At 48.6% G+C, this 22,799-nt stretch overlaps 1 protein-coding gene across 7 annotated transcripts in view; it reads left to right on the forward strand.

The window, feature by feature from the left end:
• ODF2 (outer dense fiber of sperm tails 2) overlaps positions 1 to 22,546 on the forward strand; it is a gene marked incomplete at its 5' end in the record, with an annotated part of 36,362 nt that extends 13,816 nt beyond the window's left edge. For 5 of the 7 annotated variants that reach the window (XM_081104129.1, XM_081104130.1, XM_081104131.1 and 2 more), the window contains 13 exons: positions 5,795 to 5,866; positions 8,332 to 8,403; positions 8,522 to 8,638; positions 9,289 to 9,474; positions 9,974 to 10,083; positions 12,222 to 12,357; positions 16,030 to 16,140; positions 16,299 to 16,403; positions 17,278 to 17,436; positions 18,723 to 18,823; positions 20,219 to 20,381; positions 20,814 to 20,939; positions 21,383 to 22,546. In XM_081104129.1, coding sequence (XP_080960255.1) covers positions 5,795 to 5,866; positions 8,332 to 8,403; positions 8,522 to 8,638; positions 9,289 to 9,474; positions 9,974 to 10,083; positions 12,222 to 12,357; positions 16,030 to 16,140; positions 16,299 to 16,403; positions 17,278 to 17,436; positions 18,723 to 18,823; positions 20,219 to 20,381; positions 20,814 to 20,939; positions 21,383 to 21,571 — 1,647 coding nt within the window. In that variant the 3' untranslated portion in view covers positions 21,572 to 22,546. Of the gene's footprint in view, positions 1 to 5,794; positions 5,867 to 8,331; positions 8,404 to 8,521; positions 8,639 to 9,288; positions 9,475 to 9,973; positions 10,084 to 12,221; positions 12,358 to 16,029; positions 16,141 to 16,298; positions 16,404 to 17,277; positions 17,606 to 18,722; positions 18,824 to 20,218; positions 20,382 to 20,813; positions 20,940 to 21,382 lie in introns of those variants that run through there. The other 2 variants (XM_081104134.1, XM_081104135.1) reach the window with 1 other exon arrangement.
• Positions 22,547 to 22,799: the final 253 nt, after the last annotated feature.

Below are 22,799 nucleotides of genomic sequence, written 5' to 3' on the forward strand. Positions count from 1 at the left end.
TGACCTGAGAGGGCTGTCGAAAGATTTGACAAAATCATTCACATTGAGTGTTGGCCCCTGGTGGACGTGGAAGCTGGACTGGGCTGCACAGAAAGGACCTTGGGAGTCAAGAGAAGGGCAGTGGGGAGTCGGGGAGGAGTTCAGCCCGTTCCAGAGCTCGTGCAGCAATACAGGGAGAGTATTAGAGCTGAGTTTGGGGGAGTAGAAGAAAGACGAACTGCCGGCGGACACAGATTGTGTGGTATCACTTCATCTTCTTAAAAGATGGTCAGTGAAATATGATTTATGTTAGAAAATGATTCTGAAAAGACTGACAACTATAAACATCCATCTTCCTGCTTGGTTCAAAGCAAAGGGTTACCAAAGATCTCAAAGTCCCTGTGCTGTTGAAATGATGACACTTTTCTTAGTTGAGTGTCTTTTTGTCCCGGTATTGTCAACTTTTCTTGTTTTTTTTAAAATTAATGTTTAAAATGAGTAATAATATGTGGTGTTCAGCATTCCAAACAAAACCTTGTCCACATGGTTAAATCTCTCTTGTGTCTTCTTTGGCAATAACCCCTCATCTCCCTTCCTTCAGGGACCTTTATCTCAAATCTGATAGTTTTATCATTTATGTATATATCTTTAAGCAACATTTGGTATTGTTGAGCATGTTTTCAAACTTTACATAAATGGTATTATTCCACATATGTTCTATTGAGCTTGCTTTTTTTCACTCAATATTTTTATGAGATTGATCCTTTTTTTTCCTTGTGGCTTAAGGTAATTAATTTTCACTGCTATGTCCTATCTTATGACAATACCACAATTTGTGTGTCCATTCTTCTGTTGGTGGAGACCTACTTTCAGATCTTTGCTATCACAGGTGGTGTTATTTGAGCATCAGTGTACACTATCCCAGTGGGCTTGAGAGTTTCTAGACTATATTTCTATGAATTGTACTAGTTACAGAGAAGTTATTTCCTTAAAATTGTAATAACTTTTATTTCTAGCTCAGTGTTCTCAGATGGGTGGTTTTTACCTCTCTGATTTGTGGCAGCTAAAATGCCCTGCAGAAAGCCTCCTCTTGGTACATGCCCAGTGGTGTCTATTTTAGTTGCAAAACCTGGGACCAACCTTATTACCCAGAGGTTATGGGGAGAGTTTAAAAATAATGCAGTGGCACGTTAGAGACAGAAAGCAGAGGAGAGGTGGCCGGGGAGGGGAATGGAGGCTGGCTGCTTAACAGGTCATGGTGAGGACTGCCTCCGAATGTTCTGTATGCCACAGAATTTTATATCAGTAGTTAAAATGGCACAGTTTATGTTTTAAGTATTTTACCGCGTAAAAAAAATTAATAATGAAATGTACCAAAAACCATTGAATTGTACATTTTAAATGGGTGACTTGTATGGTATCTGAATTTATATCTTAATAAAACTATTTTAAAAAATCAAGGTGTAGCACAAAAGCAGTATAATAACATTTTGGTAAAATTACACATGAATTAGAGTGGAAGGGGAGGTAAAGGTAGGGAGAGAGAAACATCGATGTGTGAGAGACACGTTGATTGATTAGCTTCCGTAGGCACCCTGATTGGGGCCTGGGTTCAAACCTGTAACCCAGTTTCATGCCCTTGATGGGGAATTAAACCTGTGACCCTTCAGTGCACAGGCTGATGCTCTAACCACTGAGCAACCAGCCACGGCAAAAGAAAATTTTTTTAAATTGATTTTGAGAAAGAGGGAGGGGCAGGAAAGGAGAGAGAGAAACATCAATTTGTCCCACTTATTTATGCATTCATTGGTTGATGATTGCATTTACCCTGACCTGGGATAGAACCTACAACCTTGACGTATAGGGAATTGAAATTATGGCTAAACTAGTGGCCTGGTGCATGAAATTTGTGCACATTAAAAGGGAATTCATTAGAGGAAATCCTCCTATCTAATAAAAGAGTAATATGCAAATTGACCATCACACCAACACACAAGATGACCACCCCATGTGGTCAAAGATGGCTGCTCGGGAGAAACCAAGATGGTGGCATAGGTAAACACCGGAAATTGCTGCCTCCCACAACAACTTCAAAAATACAACTAAAAGACAAAGTGGACATCATCCAGAACTACAGGAAGGCTGGCTGAGTGGAAATTCTACAACTAGAAGGAAAGAGAAAAGCATACTGAGACTCAGAGGAGGTGCGGAAGTAAAGTGCAGAGGTACAGAGGCGCACGTGGCAAGGGCTGACAACTGAGGACGCGGATGTCTTATCAAATCGGGAGGGAGTCACAAGCCCCCGACTGCTCTGAACTCCAGTTCCCGGTGAGTCTCTGGGGACCCAGACTCATACGGGGAGAAACTGGACTGTCTGGCAGCAGGCAGAACTCGGAACTTGACGGCGGTTTTCTCTCAGAGATGCTTGCAATGATTACTGGGACACTGAGACGCGCGGCCCCTTAGGGCAGGACTGAGGATCAGCCATAGCTGTTTGCTCCGCCCTGTTGATTCCCTGAGACCCCACCCCACCCAAGCTGCGGCAGAGGCTTTTGCATATGAATGCCCTGGGCCTTTGCAATCTGAAAATTACCTAACAAACTGCAGCTGGGCCAGACAGACTCAGAACTTCCAAGAAAAGGCCCAAGGCCCCACAGCAGCTTACATTGCTTCACAGCTGGGCCTCATCTGGGCACCTCCAAACCCCAAACAAGGAAGGGGAATCTGCAGATCTCTTCGTAGCTCCTGCTGGGTAGCCTCAGGCAGAGGCTAAATTAGCACCTCCTTAGATCCAAGAGCCAGTGTACCCAGTGGTCAGAGTGGGACCATCCAGATTACAACTCCTCAGATCCATAAGGGAAACACTCAGGGGGCAGACTCAGTGAGCACCAAAGCCCCACTGAAGCAAGTCTTGCCCCATAAGGGTGTCTTCAGCACAGAAGTTCTCCCACAGTAGACACAGCTGATTCTCACAGCCAATTGGCCTGGAGGTCAATTCTTCCCAGTGATACCTACAACAATCAAGGCTTAACTACAACAAGACTGTGCACAAAGCCCACAAGGGGGTGCACCAAGAGTGTCCACCTCAGGTAATTGGGGAGGCTGAGCCACTGGGCCCTATAGGACACCTAGCACACAAAGACACTCTATCGACACAGGGAAGCATAAAAAAATGCGGAGACAAAGAAACAGGACACAAATGACAGAAATGGAGGAAAGCAAACTACTGGATATAGAGTTCAAAACCACACTTTTAAGGTTTTTCAAGAATTTTCTAGAAACCACAGATAAACTTAATGAGACCCTCAAGAAATCTAGTGAGACCCTCAAGGTTGTGATAAAGGATCAACTAGAAATTAAGCATACACTGACTGAAATAAAGAATATTATACACGCCGAAACCGGTTTGGCTCAGTGGATAGAGCGTCAGCCTGCGGACCGAAAGGTCCCGGGTTCGATTCCGGTCAAGGGCATGTACCTGGGTTGCGGGCACATCCCCAGTGGGGGATGTGCAGGAGGCAGCTGATCGATGTTTCTCTCTCATCAATGTTTCTAACTATCTATCTCTCTCCCTTCCTCTCTGTAAAAAAATCAATAAAATATATTAAAAAAAAAAAAAAAAAAAGAATATTATACAGACTCCCAACAGCAGACTAGAGGATCCCAAGAATCAAGTCAAAGATTTGAAATAGGAAGAAGCAAAAACACCCAACCGGAAAAGTAAAATGAAAAAAGAATCCAAAAATATGAAGATAGTGTAAGGAGCCTCTGGGACAGCTTCAAGCGCACCAACATCCGAATTATAGGGGTGCCAGAAGAAGAGAGCAAGATATTGAAAACCTATTTGAAGAAATAATGACAGAAAACTTCCCCTACCTGGTGAAAGAAATAGACTTACAAGTCCAGGAAGCGCAGAGAACCCCAAACAAAAGGAATCCAAAGAGGACCACACCAAGACACATCATAATTAAAATGCCAAGGGCAAAAGACAAAGATAATCTTAAAAGCAGCAACAGAAAAACAGTCAGTTACCTACAAGGGAGTACCCATATGACTGTCAGCTGATTTCTCAACAGAAACTATGCAGGCCAGAAGGGAGTGGCAAGAAATATTCAAAGTGATGAATAGCAAGAACCTACAACCAAGATTACTTTATCCAGCAAAGCTATCATTCAGAATTGAAGGTCAGATAAAGAGCTTCACAGATAAGAAAAAGCTAAAGGAGTTCATCACCACCAAACCAGTATTATATGAAATGCTGAAAGGTATTTTTTAAGAAGAGGAAGAAGAAAAAGGTAAAGATAAATATTATGAACAGCAAATACATATCTATCAACAAGTGAATCTAAAAATCAAGTGAATAAAAAATCTGATGAACAGAGTAAACTGGGGAATATAATAGAACCAGGGACATAGAAAGGGAGTGGACTGACAGTTTTTTGGGGGGAAGGGGTGTGGTGGTGCAGGAAGAGACTGGACAAAAATCGTACACCTATGGATAAGGACAGTGGGAAGGGTAAGGGCAGAGGGTGGGGTGGGAACTGGGTGGAGGAGAGCTATGGGGGGAAAAAAGAGGAACAACTGTAATAATCTGAACAATAAAGATTTAATTAAAAAAAATCTAAAAAAAAAAAAAAAGATGGCTGCCTCCATGTGGACACAAGATGGCCAGCAGCGGGGGGCATCTGGCCTGCAGGGGAGGCCAGACCTGCAGGGGAGGGCAGTTGGGGGGGACCAGGCCTGCAGGGGAGAGCAGTTGGGGGGGACCAGGCCTGCAGGGGAGGGCAGTTAGGGGGGGACCAGGCCAGCAGGGGAGAGCAGTTGGGGGGGACCAGGCCTGCAGGGGAGGGCAGTTAGGGGGGGACCAGGCCAGCAGGGGAGGGTAGTTGGGGGGGACCAGGCATGCAGGGGAGGGCAGTTGGGGGCAATTGGGCCAGCAGGGGAGCAGTTAGGTGTCAATCAGGCTGGCTGGGGAGTGTTTAGGGCAGCCGTGGGCAAACTACGGTCCGCGGGCCGGATCCGGCCCGTTTGAAATGAATAAAACTAAAAAAAAAAAAAAAAGACCGTACCCTTTTATGTAATGATGTTTACTTTGAATTTATATTAGTTCACATAAACACTCCATCCATGCTTTTGTTCCGGCCCTCCGGTCCAGTTTAAGAACCCATTGTGGCCCTCGAGTCAAAAAGTTTGCCCACCCCTGGTTTAGGGGCTGATCAGGCTGACAGGTGGAAGCGGTTAGGGGCAGTCAGGCAGGCAGGCAGGCAGGCGAGTGGTTGGAAGCCTGCAGTCCTGAATTGTGAGAGGGATGTCTGACTGCCTATTTAGGCCCGATCCCACACTGGGCAGTCGGACATCCCTTGAGGGGTCCCAGATTGGAGAGGGTGCAGGCTGGGCTGAGGGACAGACCCTCCCCGCCTCCCCTGTGCACGAATTTTGTGCACTGAGCCTCTAGTATTTTAATGTTGCTGTTTGCCCTTCATAATGGAAGTGTCAGAGATGAAAGAAAATTAGTAAAATGTATATGAAAATTTTAAAAAAAATTGCACATGGATCTCTTTCTATTCCCCAAAAGATAATATATCTCTGTCCTTAAGTAAATGCATAGAGGAAGGATGGGCAAGACACTCGTCAGACTAATAACAGAACGGGGGTGAGGAGGACGAGCTTTATCCTCTCACTAATATTTCATAGTGAGAATATAATTTATTACCTTAATAACTAGAAGTGTAATTTTGGAAAAGAGAACCAATAGAATGTAGCCATCTGGGTTTATTGCTTAATGACTCTGCTTTCCCTTTGCCTTCCTTGGAAGGATTCCGGAAGGCTGATGGAGCAACAAGGAACACTTCTGAAACGGCTGGCAGAGGCAGACTCTGAGAAAGCGGTACGTCAAGCGCCCCTGCCTGCTCTAGTGGTCGCCTCGACAAAGCTGCCAGTGCTGAATGGAGGCAGGAAGACTGCAGCCCCGCTCTGAGCTTCCTCTGGGTCTTAGTTTCATGATCTGTATAATGGGCTGATGTCCCCTGTCCTAGCTGCTCCACTGGGCTTATCTAGTTGATCAGTTGAGAGTTTGAGCCACCAAGCTGGACACCAACCTGAGAGCTGGTGGTGATGATGGAATTACCAATCATGACCATCTGTCACCTAAATTTTCGTATTTGTATTATGGATTAAAAGCCATCAAAGGGGATGGGCTCTGTCTGGATCACACCCACGCCTTTCTTCCCTCTCCGGTGTGCATCTTACTTTTCTCTCCTAAAACTCTAAGAGCCACCAAAGGAGGAACCAAGGGAGCAACGAGCAGCAGCAGCTCATCCTGCGTTTCCCACCTGAACCTGCCTCCGAGACCCCTTTTCTCTGCCTTCAGGAGCTACCAGCAGCCCCACCGTAGCTCACTTCTTTCACTGCGACTTTGCCTTCTCAGGGATTCCACACTCCCAGCGTGGCCCACTTCTTCCCCAGAGGGCCAGAGCCGCTCCGCGTCGTCCCTCTCATTTTGCTGCTCTGTCCTAGATCTTCAGGGAGCCCTAGCAGTCCCACCTTGGCTCGCGTCTCTCCTGTAACATTTCTAGGGAGCCAGAGCAGACCACTGCCTAGGCTTCTGCTCCTTCCACCCTAAGCCCTGCCTTTGTTTCACTGGGGAAAAAAGCCATCAAAAGGTATAGACCTTTTTTTCCCCAAACATGTCTTTATTGATTTTTAGAGAGAGGGGCAGGGAGAGGGAAAAGGGAGAAATAGAAACATGGATTACAGGAAAACATTGATCAGCTGCCTCCTGCACGCCCACTACTGGGGATGGAGCCCACCAACTGGGCATGTGCCCTGACCGGGAATTGAACCGTGACCCCCTGGTTCATAGGTAGACGCTCGACCACTGAGCCTCTCTGGCTGGGCAGGTGTAGACCTTTTGACTCAACAATTCCCATTCTAGGAATGCCTCCCAAGGCAGCGTGTTCCAGAATTCACTCCATGGAACCCTCAGTTCCTCAGGATGTTAAATGGGTGAATTTTACTAGTGACAGTGAAATTGTTCTCTGTGGAATTACTGAAATAACTTTTATTTACAAAACAAAGTGGGGAGTGACTCATAACCAAGTTTATTTGAGAAACTGCCAACTGGCCTAAACAGAAGGTACGTGCAGCAGGTTTCTTAACTCGAGGACCTTTTGGAGCCTTTGATATGTTAGTGCCCAACATGCTTCCCAAGGCCCTCAATGCCTCATGAGCATCTCTGAGTTCAGCAGTGATGTTGAGGCCTAAACCTGCATTCCCAGCCTGAGAAACCTGGTCAAATTGTGATACATTAGTAACTTGCTGTTTCAGAAGCTGTGGAAGATTTAATTACATTATGGCAAATGTGGGCGTGTAATTTACTGAACAAAAGAAGCATATGGCTTTTTTGTTGTTGTTAATCCTCATCTGACGATATTTATTCCACTGATTTTTAGAGAGTGTAGAAGGGAGAAAGGTGGGGGTGGGGAGAGAAACATTGATGTAAGAGAGACACATCGATTGGTTACCTCCCGCATGCACCCCACTGGGAGCCAGGGATTGAACCTGCAACCCAGGTATGCGCCCTTGACGGGGAATCGAACCTGGGATCTTTCAGTATGTGGGGTAATGCTCTACCACTGACTTACACCAGCCAGGGCAAAGCATCTAACTTCTTTTTTGTTATTGTTTTGTTTTGTATTTTGGTAACGAGATACAGGACCATATAACTTTTTCTTCCTCTTCCTCCTCCTCCTCTTCTTTTTCTTCTCCTTAGAGAGAGAGAGAGAGAGGGAGAGAAACATCAATGATGAGAGAGAATCATTGGTTGGCTGCCTCCTGCACGCCCCCCTACTGGGGGAGATCGAGCCTGCAACCCGGGCATATGCCCTTGGCCGGAATTGAACCTGGAACCCTATAGTCCAGCCGTCTCCAAACTTTCGGACCTCATGGACCATCAGTGGTCCACGAACCACCGGTTGGCGACTGCTGCTTTAGTCCGCAGGCTGATGCCCTATCCACTGAACCAAACTGGCTCGGGCGCATATAACTTATTTAATGTCTGTTAACAGTGTTCTCTGGGTTGGGGACTATCGGGGTTCTTTAGCATTTTTGTGTGTTTTTTAGTGTTTTCCACAATTAATGTTACTTAATTTTAAATTACAAAATAAATACATGTTTATTGTCCTAAATGTTTAATGCAGATGGTAGGTGCTTCCCACCAGGGTCTCTGACATGGGCCAGTATATTTGGGACCTTGGGCCCTGGTGGCCAGGCACACAGCGGAGTGTGCCTCCTCTCGGGGCTGGGCCTCCTCGCCCTTTCCAGGGAGCCGCTGACTGTGTGTGTTCTCTCCAGCGGCTGCTGTTACTGCTGCAAGATAAGGACAAGGAGGTGGAAGAGCTCCTCCAGGAAATACAGTGTGAGAAGGTACCGTCCCCACCGCTGCTCCCCCTGACTGGCTCGTAGAGCCCAGTGGCTACAGTGCGCCCCAGGATGGGAGACCTGGGTTCAAATTCTGGCTCTATCTTTCTCCGTCTGTCCGAAGGCTCAAGCAAAGACAGCATCCGAACTCTCCAAGTCCATGGAGTCCATGCGTGGGCATTTGCAGGCACAGCTTCGGAGCAAAGAGGCAGAGAACAGTCGCCTGTGTATGCAGATCAAGGTACCTGCTAGCCCCGCCAGGGGTGGGGAGGGAAGTGGGGGCAGGTTCCTGGCAGTCCAAGGGCGGTTGCCTGGCCAAGCCTGTCACACTCAGGAAGGTTTTGCCCCAAAGGATTATGGGGTAGCTGCTACCGAAGCACGTGTGCTTCAGGGAGCCTCTGGGACAGTGGCAAGAGCAATGGACCTGGAGGTCCTGAGTGCCCTTCACAGCAGTGACGGGGTTGATTTTCAGGCCTCCATGCCGATGACGTCATCCCTAGGCCCTCAGTTCTCCTAACTGCCCATGGGGAGGGAGGATGGCCTCAGTGCTGGTTGCGTCTGTGACCGGGGGACTCGCTAAAGTCACAGACCCGCTGAGTGTCAGGGAGAACCCCGACTGCTGTGCTGGGAGTTCAAGGAAAGACTCCAGAGGCGTTCTGACCTCAGACCTGAGGGCTCAGTGACCCAGGGCGGTGCTGTGGCGAGCCTGCGACGGGCCCTGCTCTCCGGGCTGTGTTAGGGGAGCCCGAACCCCCTGCAGTTTGTGACTCCTTCTTACTCCCTCTCCCCCATTCCCTCTCTTCACTGGCCCCCTTTTCTCCCTCTCTCCCTTTGACTCTTGCTCACCTCGTCCCTCTCCTTTCAATCTGCTCCCTGGCCCTCCCCTCCCAGAACCTGGAACGCAGTGGGAACCAGCACAAGGCGGAGGTGGAGGCCATCATGGAGCAGCTGAAGGAACTGAAGCAAAAGGGAGATCGAGACAAAGAGTCTTTAAAGAAGGCCATCCGAGCCCAGAAGGAACGAGCTGAGAAGAGCGAGGAATATGCCGAGCAGCTGCACGTGCAACTTGCTGACAAGGTACAGGCCTTCGCTGTGGAGGGCTGCCGGAGATGGGGGGGGGGGGGGGTTAGACAGGTGGGTACTGGGTGGTGGCTGAATGCAGGTGGTTTGGGTGGATGGAGGAGGAAAAGCTGGATAGAGGAGGCTGGGTGAGTGAATGGAGGGAAAATGGCACTGAGTGGGTGAATGAGCTGATAGGATGGATAGCTGGGTGGAGAGGGAGGTAGAGGGAGGATTAAATGGGTAAAAGGGTAATAAAGAGGTTGGAAGGATGACTGGACAGTTTAGCCACTTGGATGTTGTGGGTAGGAATGATGACTAAGGAAGGATTAGCAAACAGGGTGCATGTGATTGTTGGAAATCTAAAAGCAACAGCTGGCCTCCCGTCACTCTCGGTGCTCTCTGGAGAGGGATTGCAGGAGGGAGGGTTCGGGGTCGGCCAGGGTGACCCAGCCCCCAGCTCCCTCGGCCTGAGCACTCACACCAGGCTGATGGGCCCTGCTGTCCCGTGTTCCAGGATCTTTATGTTGCCGAAGCTTTATCCACTCTGGAGTCATGGAGGACCCGCTACAACCAAGTTGTGAAGGACAAGGGGGACCTCGAGCTGGAAATTATCGTCCTGAATGAGTACGTCCGTGTTGGGAGAGGGAGCCCAGGCCGACTGAGGGAGGTGGGTGTGCGGGTGGGAGGAGCCTGCGACCCGAGGCGGTCACATCGCTCACAGGGCTGGCACTTGGGCTCCTCCGGTCAAGGGCTGCATTGGACCGAGATGTGGGCAGCCCTGAGGTGGGCTTTCTGGTTGGACCCCAGGTCCTGGTTCCAGCCCCAGTACCCGCGGTCCTGCCCCCCAAGCAGTCCTGGGGCCAGGCTTCTCTGCTGACAGAGGCTTGGGCCTGACTGCAGCCCCTGGGCCTGGGGTGGGTCCTGATCTGTACACCACAGGAAGTGGGCACGGGCCCCCTGGTCACCTCATTCCTGTTCTTGGGGATGGGATGGCCGGTAATCCCTGCGTCTCTGCTATTTTGCCAGCCAGTCAGTATGTCAGCATTATGGCCTCAGTGTGTACTCTCCAATGATTATTCAATCATTCTCAGTCTCAGCTATATTCATGTGTTCACTCAGTTAAAAATATTGAGCATCTCCTATATCCCAGGCTGTGTGCTGGCCTTTAGGGTTACAGCAGTAGAAACAACAGATGCATTCTCTGCTCTCATGGAGGTTCCACTCAGATGGAGGCAATGGGGCTCCAGAGACCTGGACTATCTAGGCCAGCCGTGGGCAAACTACGGCCCGCGGGCCAGATCCGGCCCGTTTGAAATGAATAAAACTAAAAAAAAAAAAGACCATACCCTTTTATGTAATGATGTTTACTTTGAATTTATATTAGTTCACACAAACACTCCATCCATGCTTTTGTTCCGGCCCTCCGTTCCAGTTTAAGAACCCATTGTGGCCCTCGAGTCAAAAAGTTTGCTCACCCCTGATCTAGGCTGAGAACAGGCCACAGGGGACTGAGTCTCCAGGTCAGGAAAGTCTTCCCTGAGGAAGTGTCTTTTGTTGTATTCAACTCAAGTTAGCAAACATTTCTTAAGAACCTGCTATGTGCCAGGCCCTATGCCAACTGCTACCCTCAGAAAGTTCTCCCTCTAATGGGAGGAAACAGATCATTACGATAGAAGGATGTGCCGTAACCGGTTTGGCTCAGTGGATAGAGCGTCGGCCTGCGGACTGAACGGTCCCAGGTTCGATTCTGGTCAAGGGCATGTACCTTGGTTGCGGGCACATCCCCACTAGGGGGTGTGCAGGAGGCAGCAGATCGATGTTTCTCTCTCATCCATGTTTCTAACTCTCTATCCCTCTCCCTTCCTCTCTGTAAAAAATCAATTAAAAAAAAAAAAGATAGAAGGACGTATGGTACAGAGTGAGATGCCCTGAGGAAGGAGATCTGAACTGGGTTCTTAAGGGTGAGTAGGAGTTTGCCAGGGAAAACATGATGTGTTTGCTTGGGCCTAGTCAGTGCTGACTGAACCATAATTGATCGATATTGAGAACATACAGCATAGAAAGGTTCTGTATTGGGTCTGTGGTCAAGATGGACGAGGAACATCTGTGAGCGCCAGTGCTGCTCTGAGGCTTGGATGATTGCCCTGCTCAGTGACTGAGGGGAAGGCGAAGGGCTCGAGCGCAGGTGGGCAGCTGCCTGCCGAGTGGACTGCTTTCCCTGTTTCATATCCATTCATTGCCATTCTTGCCTGAGCTGGGTGAGTGCTCACACGTGAATAAGCCAATCATGACACCTGTCCTTGCCCGGGAGCCTGAACCCCAGTGTGATGTGTGCCTGAGGGACAGGCCTGCCTAGGGTGTGGTATCCCTGACCACCCCGCAGGAGTTCTGTCCTAACTTTAAGGCCTGATTGCCTGAGAGATGCAGGGGAGGCTGTGGGAGCTGGGAAGGGATCAAGTCTCTGGTCCTTGTCTTCAGGAAGTGTCTCGGCCTCATGGGAAGTCAGAATGGAGAAGGCTTTTGGAGGGGTTGGTGTGGGAGACAAATCTCAAAGGTGGTTATCAGAAGTGGGATACAGGGGAATGCCACAGGCAGCAATGCCAGGGCACGACATACAGCTGCTTCTCAGAGTGGAGATTGGGGGAGCAGGCAGGGGGCCATGGCCTGAGTAGGAACACTTGACCCCTCTCCTCACAAAGACTGGGCTCCTCAGAACCTGTGTAATCGATTCTCCTGTCTGCTTTCACTTTGTGACCTTCCAGCCGAGTGACAGATCTCGTGAACCAACAGCAAACCTTGGAGGAGAAGATGCGGGAAGACCGGGACAGCCTGGTGGAGAGACTACACCGGCAGACTGCCGAGTATTCTGCATTTAAACTAGAGAATGAGAGGCTGAAGGTCTGTATTGGGAGCTGGGGGCTGGGACAGATAGGGAACAGCAGAGAGACTGATGGCTGGTCGGACTGGAGGGAGCAGAGGGATTAAGGCGCTCTGGAGTCGGAGCGTGTATGAATGGCCACACGAGGGTTTTACTCTCTATTACTTTTATTTATTTATTTATTTATTTTTAAAAATACATTTTATTGATTTTTTACAGAAAAGGGAGAGGGATAGAGAGTTAGAAACCAGTTAGGGCAGAAATAAATTATTTTTAACTGAGTTAGTAATTTAGGTTGGGGTGACCTCGGAATATAAAACAACTTTCTGCCCTAACCAGTTTGGCTCAGTGGATAGAGCGTCGGACTGCAGACTAAAGGCTGCCCCATTCGATTCCAGTCGAGGGCACATGTCTGTGTTAGGGCTCGATCCCCAGTAGGGGGTGTGCAGGAGGCAGCCAATCAATGATTCTCTCTCATCATTGATGTTTATATCTCTCTCTCTTCCTCTCTGAAATCAATTTTTTTAAAAATTAAAAAAGTAAAAGCAATGTCTGAGAGATTTAAATTAAGACCTACTACCCAGATTCAAGTCCTGCCTCTGCCTCTTACCAGCTATGGGATCTGGGTGGGAGATCTCATCCTCGGTTGCTGCAAGAAATGAGGTGCTAGCCCTGACTGGTTTGGCTCAGTAGATAGAGCGTCAGCCTGTGGACTGAAGGGTCCCAGGTTCGATTCCGGTCAAGGGCATGTACCTTGGTTTCGGGCACATCCCCAGTAGGGACTGTGCTGGAAGCAGCTGAATCGATGTTTCTCTCTCATGGATGTTTCTAACTCTCTATCCCTCTCCCTTCCTCTCTGTGAAAAATCAATAAAATATATTTTTAAAAAAAAGAAGAAGAAATGAGGTGCTTGTGAGAATGCGATGATGCATGTAAAATGCCTAACATGACACACTCAGCCAATCACATGCAGTAGGCTTGACTTTGAGGTTAATTAACACTGACTCTCCTAGGGGACTCTTCCACATGAATTCATTTGCACTTTAATCTTCCAATAATGTGATTACTGTCTCTATAGAATAAGGAAATTGAGGCTTAGAGAAAGGTCAAGTTTCTTGCCAAGATTTTACCCTTGGGGGAAAAAAAAAAAAGATTTTACCCTTGGAAGTGTTGGAGTTGGGATTTGAACCTGAGTCTGGGTCTGGAGCTGTCGCTCATAACAACTTGCCATATATCCTCCTCTCATGCCAGGGGCAAGAGGCACCTGAATAGAGGTTGACATTTCAGAGCCAGGTTTGGTTTCCATTGATCTGGACAGTAGTATCTAGGTTTATTTATTTTAAAATATTTTTCTTGATTTCAGAGAGAGAGGAGAGAGAGATAGAAACATCAATGATGAGAGATAACATTGATCAGCTGCCTCCTGCATGCCCACTACTGGGGATCGAACCCACAACTGGGCATATGCCCTGACTGGGAATTGAACCGTGACCTCCTGGTTCATAGGTCAATGCTCAACCACTGAGCCACACCAGTTGGGCTAGGTTTATTATTTTAGTCATGTTTTCTGTTTGTTAAGAATGATTTGCCGAAACCGGTTTGGCTCAGTGGATAGAGCGTCGGCCTGCGGACTCAAGGGTCCCAGGTTCGATTCCGGTCAAGGGCATGTACCTGGGTTGCGGGCACATCCCCAGTAGGAGATGTGCAGGAGGCAGCTGATCGGTGTATCTCTCACATCGATGTTTCTGACTCTCTATCTCTCTCCCTTCCTCTCTGTAAAAAATCAATAAAATATATTAAAAAAAAAAAAAAAGAAAGAAAGAAAAAAAAGAATGATTTTAAGTAAGTACACCATACCAAAATGAACACACTATGTCCATCAGTCACCCTGATTGGACCTTATTAGCACCCCTATGACATTGTCTGGTTACAAACTCCCCCTCAAAAGGTGACCATTATCTTGATTTCTGTCATCACAAATTAGTTTGCCTGTTTTCAAACTTGGTGCCTAGCTTTGTGAAAGTTATCCATGTTGTGTGTGGCATTTTATTCATTCTCAATGCTATACAGTATGGCTGCACTGTAATTTATTCATCCTACTGGGGATGGACATTTGGGTTATAGAACATCTTTTTATGTGCATATTTCATGCATTTTTACAGGTTGTTTTTTTAAAATATATTTTTATTGATTTCAGAGAGGAAGGAAAAGGGAGAGACAGATAGAAACATCAATGATAAGAGAGAACCATTGCAAGCCCCCTACTGGGGATCAAGCCCACATCCTGGGCATGTGCCCCTGACCAGAATCGAACCCGGGACCCTTCAGTCCGCAGGTCGACGCTCTATCCACTGAGCCAAATCAGCCAGGGCTATTTTTACAGGTTTTATACCTTGAAATAGAATTGCCAGGTCATCTGGTGGTGTGCATAAGTTTGGCTTTGGTAGGTATTACTATACAAGAAACTAATTGTGCAAATTTACACTCCCATCAGGGACATGTGAGAACCAGTTGCTCCATGTCTCCTCATCAACCCAACACATCAGACTTTGTTGGAGTACAGGTATTGCAATGCAAATTGAAGACAGCCTCGCCCTACCTGGTTTGGCTCAGTGGAATAGTGTGTCAGCCTGCGGACCAAAGGGTCCCAGGTTCGATTCCATTCAGTGGCTCGTACCTTGGTTGCAGGATCCTCCCCGGCCCAGGCCGTGGTTCATGCAGGAGGTAACTCATTGATGTGTTTCTCTCTCATCAATGTTTCTGTCTTTCCCTCTCTTTTCCACTCTCCCTAAAAATCAATGGAAAAATATCTCGGGTGAGGATTAACAACAACAACAAAAAGACAGCCGCCAAGTCTAACAATTAGTTGAGTTACTTACAGGATGATATATCTGTGTAAGGTAATGTATGTAGTGTGGCCATTCAGTGAAATTTGTAGAAGTGTATTTTCTTAGATATTGTAATTACAAAGGTAAAATGTGCTCATAGTAAAAATGTAAAACATTACAGAAATGTGATATAGAAGTAAAGGTCTCTGTTAACTGTGGATTGTATTTTTCCAGGGCCCCTCCCCCACATACTAACATACATATTCAAACACATACACGCATTCATCCATTCTTCTGCAGCTTGCTTTCCTCATTCAACAATATCTCATGGAGGTCTTTTTTTTTTAAAGCTTTATCTCTTCTAATGACTGCTTATTATTTTATCATATCGAGATACATGATTTATTTTGTCCCATCTGCTAAGGTGAGTATTTGGGTTGCAGGAGGACATTTATTGACCTCAGAAGTAGTTCATAACATAATTGTTGAAAAAACATGTTGCAAAGCAATAAGTGTGGTATAGCTCCATTCTTGTTGAAAATTCAAACTGCTACCCAACTGTTAATATATAGCCATAAACCAAGGTATCATGCATCCTGATTCATTTTTTCTTGGCCTTATCTCCATTTTCTTTACTGCTTATTACTGCTTTTGTAATGAGAACAAGAAAACACGTGTCCCTTATTTGTATCTATATTCACTCGAGCACCGTAGGACTCTTGCCCTGGTGCCTGAGGAGAACCCCTGGTGTGGGTTTGAACAGAGGGGCTTCCCTTTGCTGGCCCCTGGGAGTAGGAACTGAGGGTGGGATGATCACCGGCTCGGAACCTTCTTGTTGGTGACTTACGGGGCCACCTCTTCTAGGCTAGCTTCGCTCCAATGGAGGACAAACTCAATCAGGCACACCTCGAGGTCCAGCAGCTGAAGGCATCGGCTAAGAATTATGAGGGGATGATTGACAACTATAAGAGTCAGGTAGGTCTCTCTCAAGTGCCCCTGCCCTGTAAGGGCAGCACCTCTCAGCTGCTGGAAGATTGACCAGGAGGCCTTTCCTGGGAGGGGTTTGGTGTGGAAGGTTTTTTCACCAAAACTTGGCCCTGCCCAAGACCTCCTGATGCTTTGTTGGTCCCTAGGTGTTGAAGACCAGATTAGAGGCCGATGAAGTAGCTGCCCAGCTGGAACGCTGCGACAAAGAGAACAAGATCCTTAAAGATGAGATGAACAAAGAGATTGAAGCGGTACTGCTCCCCTTCCTTGCTTTCTTCCTCCACCCAATTCTGTGTCCATCAATCTGTCTCTCATTTGCCTTTGATCTTCCCTGGTGTGGACAACAAAGATGAGCTAATTTTCTTATTGCTGGGCTGGTCTTCTCTACATTCTCTCATCTCTTCTCGCTTATACTTCTTTTTCTCCTTTTCCCTCCTGATTTTTTCGTTCTTCCAACTTCCTTAAAAAAAAATCTCTCCTGCTTGGAGCATCCAAGTGGATTCAAATCCAGAGATATGCCATGTGTTAGGCATGCCTATTTCGTTCTGCGCGTTGTCTTTATTTTGTGCCATCCAAAAATTGTGCCTCCTGTCCTGTTCCCCAAAGAGCCTTATTCGTCTGGAGTTGGCTTGGCTGTCTAGAAGCAAACAATCATTTTAGTAATAACCTCGGCGATGGGCTGAGTCCAGGCTCAGCCACTGACTTGTTGCGTAACCGTGGGCACGTCACTGCCCTTCTCTAGTCCTCAGTCTCCTTGTTAATTTGTACAAGGGGGGATTGAGATCAGGTAGTTCTTACCCTTCCCTCTGACCTACAGCTTTGTGGTTGCCTTTCTAGGGGCTTGGGAGTTAAACTAGGCTCTGATCTTTGCTCTAGCTCAATGGCCATTGGCAAATGAGCCTTTGATCCTTAAGGTCCATATATGGGGAAAACAACACCTACTTTACAGGTTGTATGAATTAAACGAGTTAATTCATAGAGCCTTTGGGACAATGCCTGGGTGCCGGTGGTGGTATTTGATGATGACTGGACACGCTCAGTGGCCTGCAGGAGGGCAGGCTGCACTTCTTGACCCTTCAGCAGCTGGGCCCTTCCCTACAGTGGGCTTTTCCTCCCCCACCCCAGGCACGTAGGCAATTCCAGTCCCAGCTGGCTGACCTGCAGCAGCTGCCTGACATCCTCAAGATCACCGAGTCTAAGCTTGCAGAGTGCCAAGACCAGCTGCAGGGCTACGAGAGGAAGAACATCGACCTCTCAGCCATCATATCAGATCTGCGCAGCCGGGTAAGGGACTGGCAGAAAGGGTCCCACGAACTGGCCCGAGCAGGGTCCCGCTTACCAAGATGAGCTGCACGCCCCCCAAGGGAGGACCACTTCTTTTTTCTTGGCTGCCGTTTCTGAAAGGAGTGAGCTATCATCAGTGCTGTGAAATAAAAGTCTGGTGTGCCAAATGCCTCGTGTTCGCACCAAGTGATTATAGTTATAGGAGCCGTCACTCACTGGAGTCGCTGGGCCCTCCTGTTGTTACCCCTCCCCCAGGGCTGCAAGTCTCCGCCTGCCTCTGCCCTTCCTGCTCCGCTGCTGTCCTCAGCCTCGCACCCACAGGCAGCAAGCCACGGGCGTTCTTTTTTTCCATTTTCTTGCTTTAGCTGCCTCCCCTACTCAGCAGAGCCATTGCCTGAGATTCTGTCCTGAAAGAGGGCTCCCTTCCTCCCAGAAGCAGCCTGCCTCTGGGTAACGGGCGCCATGCCTACGATGCCTCAGAAATTACATGCCTCTCATCTGCAGGGTGACCTTGGGCAGGGCCCTTTCCCTCTTTGGACCTGCTTCACTAATAATAATAAAAGTAGCTACCGTCTCTAGAGCACAAGCCCTGTGCTCCACCATCCTCCATTCTTTTAGGAACTTTGTAAGGTTTATTGCCCATTTTATAGCAAGCAGCCCAGGGCATAGAGGGAGAAGGAATTTCCTGAGGTCACCGAGCTGATACTTAATCAACAGGGATTGGGACCCAGCCAGCTCTGTCTGGTTCCCAAGCCCGTGTCCCCGGTATCTTCAATTACCTTGTGCTCTTGAACCTGAGCATCTCGGCCTTGCAAGCCCAGATACCTGAGGTCTCTGTAGAGCATCCCTCTGGATAACTTCTCGCACTTGCCAGCCTGAACGAACTGGTAGCTTTCCTCTTGCCTTGCCCGCACTTGTCCCCAGTTAAGGGGAGAAGGAGATCAGCACGACGACAAAGGAATTGGTAAAGAGCTCCCCGGTGTGTCCTGTGGGCCTGCCATCTGCTTCTGCTTCTCCTGTCGGCCCCGGATCCCACTGAGTGGCCTCTCCTGAAAGAAAGCGTCGGTGTGGTTCTGCGGATCCAACCTGGCTCTGGGTGTGGGCAAGCCCAGCCGGGGAGCCGGCCCTAACCTGTCCCTGCTCTCCTCTCTCCTGCAGGCTGTGTGTGGAGACTTGGATGCCTGCTGAGGGCAGCATGCCTCTCCTGGGTGTGGATTACAGGTCAGGGAGAAGGGAGGGCCGCACCGGAAGTTCCTTCGTAAACCAGTCTGTTCCTGTCATTTTAGATCGAGCATCAGGGGGACAAGCTGGAGATGGCGAGAGAGAAACACCAGGCTTCCCAGAAGGAAAATAAACAGCTGAGTCTGAAGGTGGATGAACTGGAGAGGTTAGAGGCACTTGGTTCCAACTCTGTCCTCTTCCTAGGACCTGAGACTTTCAGCCGCTTAGCTGCTTTGGGCTTAGTGTGCTAGAAGGTGCTAGGCAGACCTCGGAGGAAAAGCTGCTGTCAGCGCAGTGGTAAGCATTGTGGGCGAGGAAGGTGGTCTCCTGCCAGGGTGATGCTCCAGAAGACAGTGGTCAACATCAGACCACCCATAGGACCGCCTGTCAGGCACACTTTGTCCAAGCAAACCCGCAGGGCCTGCAGGCTGCTGTGGGGGCATTTCCTCCCCACTCTGCTCTGTGTCCCCCATCACCCTTCCCAAAAGCATTCTGATTCTTCTCCCATGGACACAGGAGGCAGTCAGGGGTGAATACTCCGCCTTTAGGAATCAGAAGCCCTGGCCTGGGGTCCGGTTATGTAATCCTTTTGAACCTCTGATTACTAATCTTGAGAAAGGGACCAAGGCAGGGAAAATAGTGTAGCACGTGGGGTTATTGTGAGTCTTCAGTGAGATGAGCTTCGAAGGGCTCAGCACGTTACCTGGCAGACAAAAATGTACAGTATAGGTGGTGTGTATTGGTATTATCCCCATTTAAATGAGGACACAGCTCCGGGAGAGTTCAGTGACTTGCCCAAGGTCACTCAGCTGGTACCTGGCAAAGCTGCAGTTTAGCCTCCTGTCTTCCTCCAGAGCTTCTAGCATCTGGGAAATGAGGGCTTGAGGTCCTGGGAGGCTGTACCTGCTCATGCAGCCTACAGGGAGAAACTTGAACCAGTTGGTCTCTTGGGCCCCCCCCCCCTTCTACTCTGCGTTGCTGGCCTCAAACATGCAGCTGGACGCGGCAGGACTTGCAGAGCTCCTTAAAGTGGAGCATTTCCACAAGTGCAGTGGCGTCTGCCTTTGCACGTCGGGATGGTCCCTGCTGCCCATGGCTGGTCACGCGAGGTGCTGAGTGGTCCGGCTGAAGTCCCTTTGCTGAAGGAGGCAGCAGTGAACAGAAGTGAGGGCATGAGTTTTGGTGACAGCCGATCAGCTGTGTGACACTGGGCCAGTGACGTCACATCTCTGAGGCTGAGTTTCTTCATCTGAAATGGGGGGAATAAGGGAACCCACCTTCCCGAGCTGCCCGTGGCTGTGTTACGTGAAGATGTGCACACTTAGCACAACAGCGCTCAATCTGCTTCCTTTTCCTGCCTTCACACCGTTCTCCAACCAGCTGCTCCAGTTGCAATTCCTTACCGCCTGGCTGATCAGCAGGTTCCTTTGGTTTATTCCTGTGGCTCCTTGGAGGTTCCCTGCGTGACGAGAGCCCTGGTCCAGGGTGGCTGCAGCCCCCTGGCAGGGTGAACAGGGCAGGTATGGAAATGAACAGGATCTGATTGAGTGCTTTCACCTAGGAAACTGGAGGCGACCAGTGCCCAGAATATCGAGTTCCTACAGGTGATTGCCAAGAGGGAGGAGGCAATCCACCAGTCCCAGCTGCGGCTGGAGGAGAAAACACGGGAATGTGGGTCCCTGGCAAGGCAGCTGGAGAGCGCCATTGAAGATGCTAGGAGGCAGGTCAGTGTCAATTCCATTACTAATTCTGTGACCTTGGCCCAATCACATAACGTCTCTGAGCGTATTTTCCCACCTAAAAAATGGGCCTAGAGTAGTACCTGCCTCGTGAATTCACCATAAGGATCAAATGAGCAATTATTGTGAAGGACCTGACCCCTGACTCATGATTGCTCATTTAATTGTTGCCTGCATGGGATCAGACAGGCTTGTCACATCTTAGGTGACGATGACTCATGGGGTGTTGGGAAAGGGCCGGTGGAGATGGTTGCTGAGGTAGTCCCCATAGTCAGCTCCCACCCTGAGGCCCCAAACAACTCGCCATGGTGATGTGCAAGTGTGGTCCTTGGGACCGGACAGCGGAGTGGCCCAGGCTTCTCCTCGCTAGCTGTTCACCGTCAGGTGGGCACCTCCAGCTCTGTTCCTTCCGGGCAGGTGGAGCAGACCAAGGAGCACGCGGTCTCCAAGGAACGAGCAGCCCAGAACAAAATCCTGGATCTTGAGACCCAGCTGAGCAGGACCAAAACGGAACTCACCCAGCTGCGGCGGAGCCGTGACGATGTGAGTCGGGCTGTAGGGCGGAGGGCAGAAGAGATGGGAGTGGATTGAACTTTGGGCTTCCTGGGACCTGCAGGGCAAGGTGTTTTGTTGTTTTATGAAAAGGACATGGTTTAATTTTTCTCTATCCCCAAAGGATACCCCTGGCAGATCCTTTGTATTTTTTTATTAACGGCTTTAAGATATCATTTTATATACCATGAAAATCACGTTTATGCAAATTTAAACTGCTTCATTCAGTGGTTTTTAGTATATTCAGAGTTGTACAAGTATCATCACAATATGAGTTTAAGATATTTTTAAAAAGAGACTCTGTACCCATTAGCAGTCACTCCCCAATCCTCTCCCCGTCAGCCCCTGGGAACCCTAATAAAGTCTGTGTCGCTGTGGCCTTGTCTGTGCTGGGCATCTCACACACACTTGACCCAACTCTGCTCCTCTCGTAGGCTGACCGCCGCTACCAGAGCCGGCTGCAAGACCTGAAAGATCGCCTGGAGCAGTCGGAGAGCACCAACCGCAGCATGCAGAACTATGTCCAGTTCCTCAAGTCCTCCTACGCCAACGTGTTTGGGGATAGCCCTTACACGACCTACCTGACCAGCTCTCCCATCCGCTCCAGGTCTCCTCCTGTCTGAGGCCCGCCTGTCTTGGGCCAGGAGCCCAGACTGATGCCATGGGAACTGACAAGTTGCCAAGCCATACCTGGAAAGCCTGTTGCTTTTCCTCTCTTCCGGTGACGAAGTGTGTGTTTAGGATCTTGTGCTTAGCTACTGGCTCCATGACAGTCCCTGCAGCAGCAGGGCATGAAGCAGCAGGAGCCACTCAGTTCTCCTCTCTGCTGGAGTTGCCTGAAGGAAGTTTTTAAGTATCTTGCCAGGCCTTAAATCTACTACTATGAGGGAACCAGATTTTAACTCACTGTGACCTAGCACATTCCTTTCCTGAGAGAATGTGTGGACTGGACTTTTCCTCCAGTCCCCTACAGCCCTCTTTCTAGAAATATATTTAATTCTTGGACCTGAGCCAGCAGAGGTCCTCACCACCCCTCCTGGGTTGTGAGCACATTTACTTCCGCTTTTCCTTATGTCCTGGGTGCGGTGTTTTCCCACGCCCGATGGAAACCTCTCGTATCCGAGTTTCCTTAAGGCCACTTGCCCCACGCACTTCACAACAGACACTCCAGGGCTCGTGTCCAGTTGGCCTTTTAAAAGTGTGATCCCAAGATAATTAATTTTTGTTTCTCTTTGCCAGGTTTATATCTATGGAATGCATTTATCCTTGGAATATTTGTGTTGCTTTACAAAAAGCTTTTATAATCAATATTTAAGACTCCGTGGATGATTTCCTTTACCCACCCCCATCCCTCTTCTAAAAATGATTAAGTATAATGCTTAATGGGAGCCAGTAACTATTTTTAAAGTACTTGGTGCATGGAACATTAGATCTTTCATTTCATTGTGGCCCAGCTAGATTCTCCTGTGGGCGCTTTTTGTGAGATGACTGGAGGCATTGTTCATTGTTGGGGTGCAGACCACGTTAGCTGTTAGGAGAAAGAAAATGAGATGTGTATATATATGACTGTTTTTAAAATGTTAATTGGTTTCTGAATGATGTGTTGCCTATTTTTGTTCTCTTCACGTTTTTCCTGTATTTAAAAGAAAGAACAACAGCCCTAGCCAGTTTGGCTCAGTGGTTAGCGTGTCGGCCCTCGGACTGGAGGGTCTCGGGTTCGATTCCAGTCAAGGGCACGTACCGTGGTTGCAGGCTCATCCCGGACCCCAGTCAGGGCATGTGCAGGAGGCAAACAATTGATGTGTCTCTCTCACATCGATGTTTTTCTCGTCTTTCCCCCTCCCTTCCACT

The sequence above is a fragment of the Myotis nattereri genome (genome assembly GCF_964212035.1).
Source record: "Myotis nattereri genome assembly, chromosome: 12".
NCBI classification, from domain to species: Eukaryota; Metazoa; Chordata; class Mammalia; order Chiroptera; family Vespertilionidae; genus Myotis; species Myotis nattereri.